The 1,128-nt window shown below is 58.9% G+C and overlaps 1 protein-coding gene across 1 annotated transcript in view; it reads right to left on the minus strand.

The window, feature by feature from the left end:
* Positions 1 to 1,128, minus strand: part of PI4KA (phosphatidylinositol 4-kinase alpha) — a 119,041-nt gene that overhangs the window by 4,736 nt on the left and 113,177 nt on the right. Inside the window, exons 44-46 of the mRNA XM_045289575.1 lie at positions 1,003 to 1,128; positions 258 to 388; positions 36 to 199 (exon numbers count right to left, since the gene is read on the minus strand). Coding sequence (XP_045145510.1) covers positions 36 to 199; positions 258 to 388; positions 1,003 to 1,128 — 421 coding nt within the window. The remainder of the gene's footprint in view (positions 1 to 35; positions 200 to 257; positions 389 to 1,002) is intronic.

The raw sequence follows: 1,128 nt of genomic DNA on the forward strand, positions 1-1,128 counted from the left end.
CCCCCAGTGCAAACTCCCGGGCCTTCAGCTCTCACTTCTCGGTCTGTGGCCACTGGGCCCAGGCAATGGCTTCCGTCCCCAGAGCAGCTCCTGCTGGTGACAGTGGTTTCCTCCTGCCAGTTGGCCAGCCCACCCCCTTCCCCCGCAGAGCCTGGCGAGCTACTGTTCAGGGGAGTCAGGGCCCTCTTCAGTGCCATGGCTGCCAGGAAGAGTTTGCAGCTCACAGTGTTGGCCCTGAGGTTGAAGTAGCTCCTAGCTTCCCAGGTTGCCCTCTGCACCCAATGCTGAGGGCTGAGCCACCAAGGGCCCTTGCTGACCTGGTTGGACTTTGACCTCGGAGAGTGCAGACAAACACGCCTTCTTTCGCTCATCACCTTTAGGGTAGGGCCTGAGGAATGAGAGAGCACTGCTATCTCCCTGGGGGTCCTCCCCCTACAGGGCAGTCCTCATCTGGGCATAGGGGAGGGACATGACTATGCTGACAGCTTTGGGTTCAGATCCCAGCTCGGTGAGGACCCTTTAAAGTGTGCATGGGAAAAATCATCTCATCTTTAAATGGCCTTCTCAAAGGCCCCTCAGAGTCTGCGTGCGGTGGGCCCTAGGCCGGCTATGGAGACCCCTGGAGATGGAGAGGGGTGGGGTGCAACCAGGTGCCCCTCCCTTCCTGGTGGCCTAGTTAGTGATTCATGTGCCCACCCTCAGTGAGCTTCAGGGTGCCAGGGTCACCCTCTCTACTCAGTGTTCTACTGAGGGGTAGCCTTGGAGATGTGGGTCGGACAAGCGGGGCCCTAGACAGAGAAGCCAGGTGGGTTGCTCCCTTAGCTGCTCCAGGATCCTGTTGAGTAGGGGGCATGGAGTGGGAGGTCACAGGGTGATCTTTTCCTGTGCTACCGAGAGCCTTCACAAGGTGGGAGTGCGGACAAAGTGAGGCCACACTGTCACAGGACCAGAACTGCCCGGCAGGCCGGTCCAGATACAGACGCTCTCCGCCCTGTCACCTACTTGATGATGGCGGATACGTTGGTGATCTTGTTGAAGAAGTCAAACTCCCGCTGGTAGAAGTCCTTGGCTGGGCCTGACAAGGAGCCTGTGATTTCTTCCACCAGCTGCTCCAACAAGTCCCCGATG

This window comes from Echinops telfairi, unplaced genomic scaffold (genome assembly GCF_000313985.2).
Source record: "Echinops telfairi isolate 266 unplaced genomic scaffold, ASM31398v2 ScPeMD7_29;HRSCAF=101, whole genome shotgun sequence".
Lineage (NCBI taxonomy): Eukaryota > Metazoa > Chordata > Mammalia > Afrosoricida > Tenrecidae > Echinops > Echinops telfairi.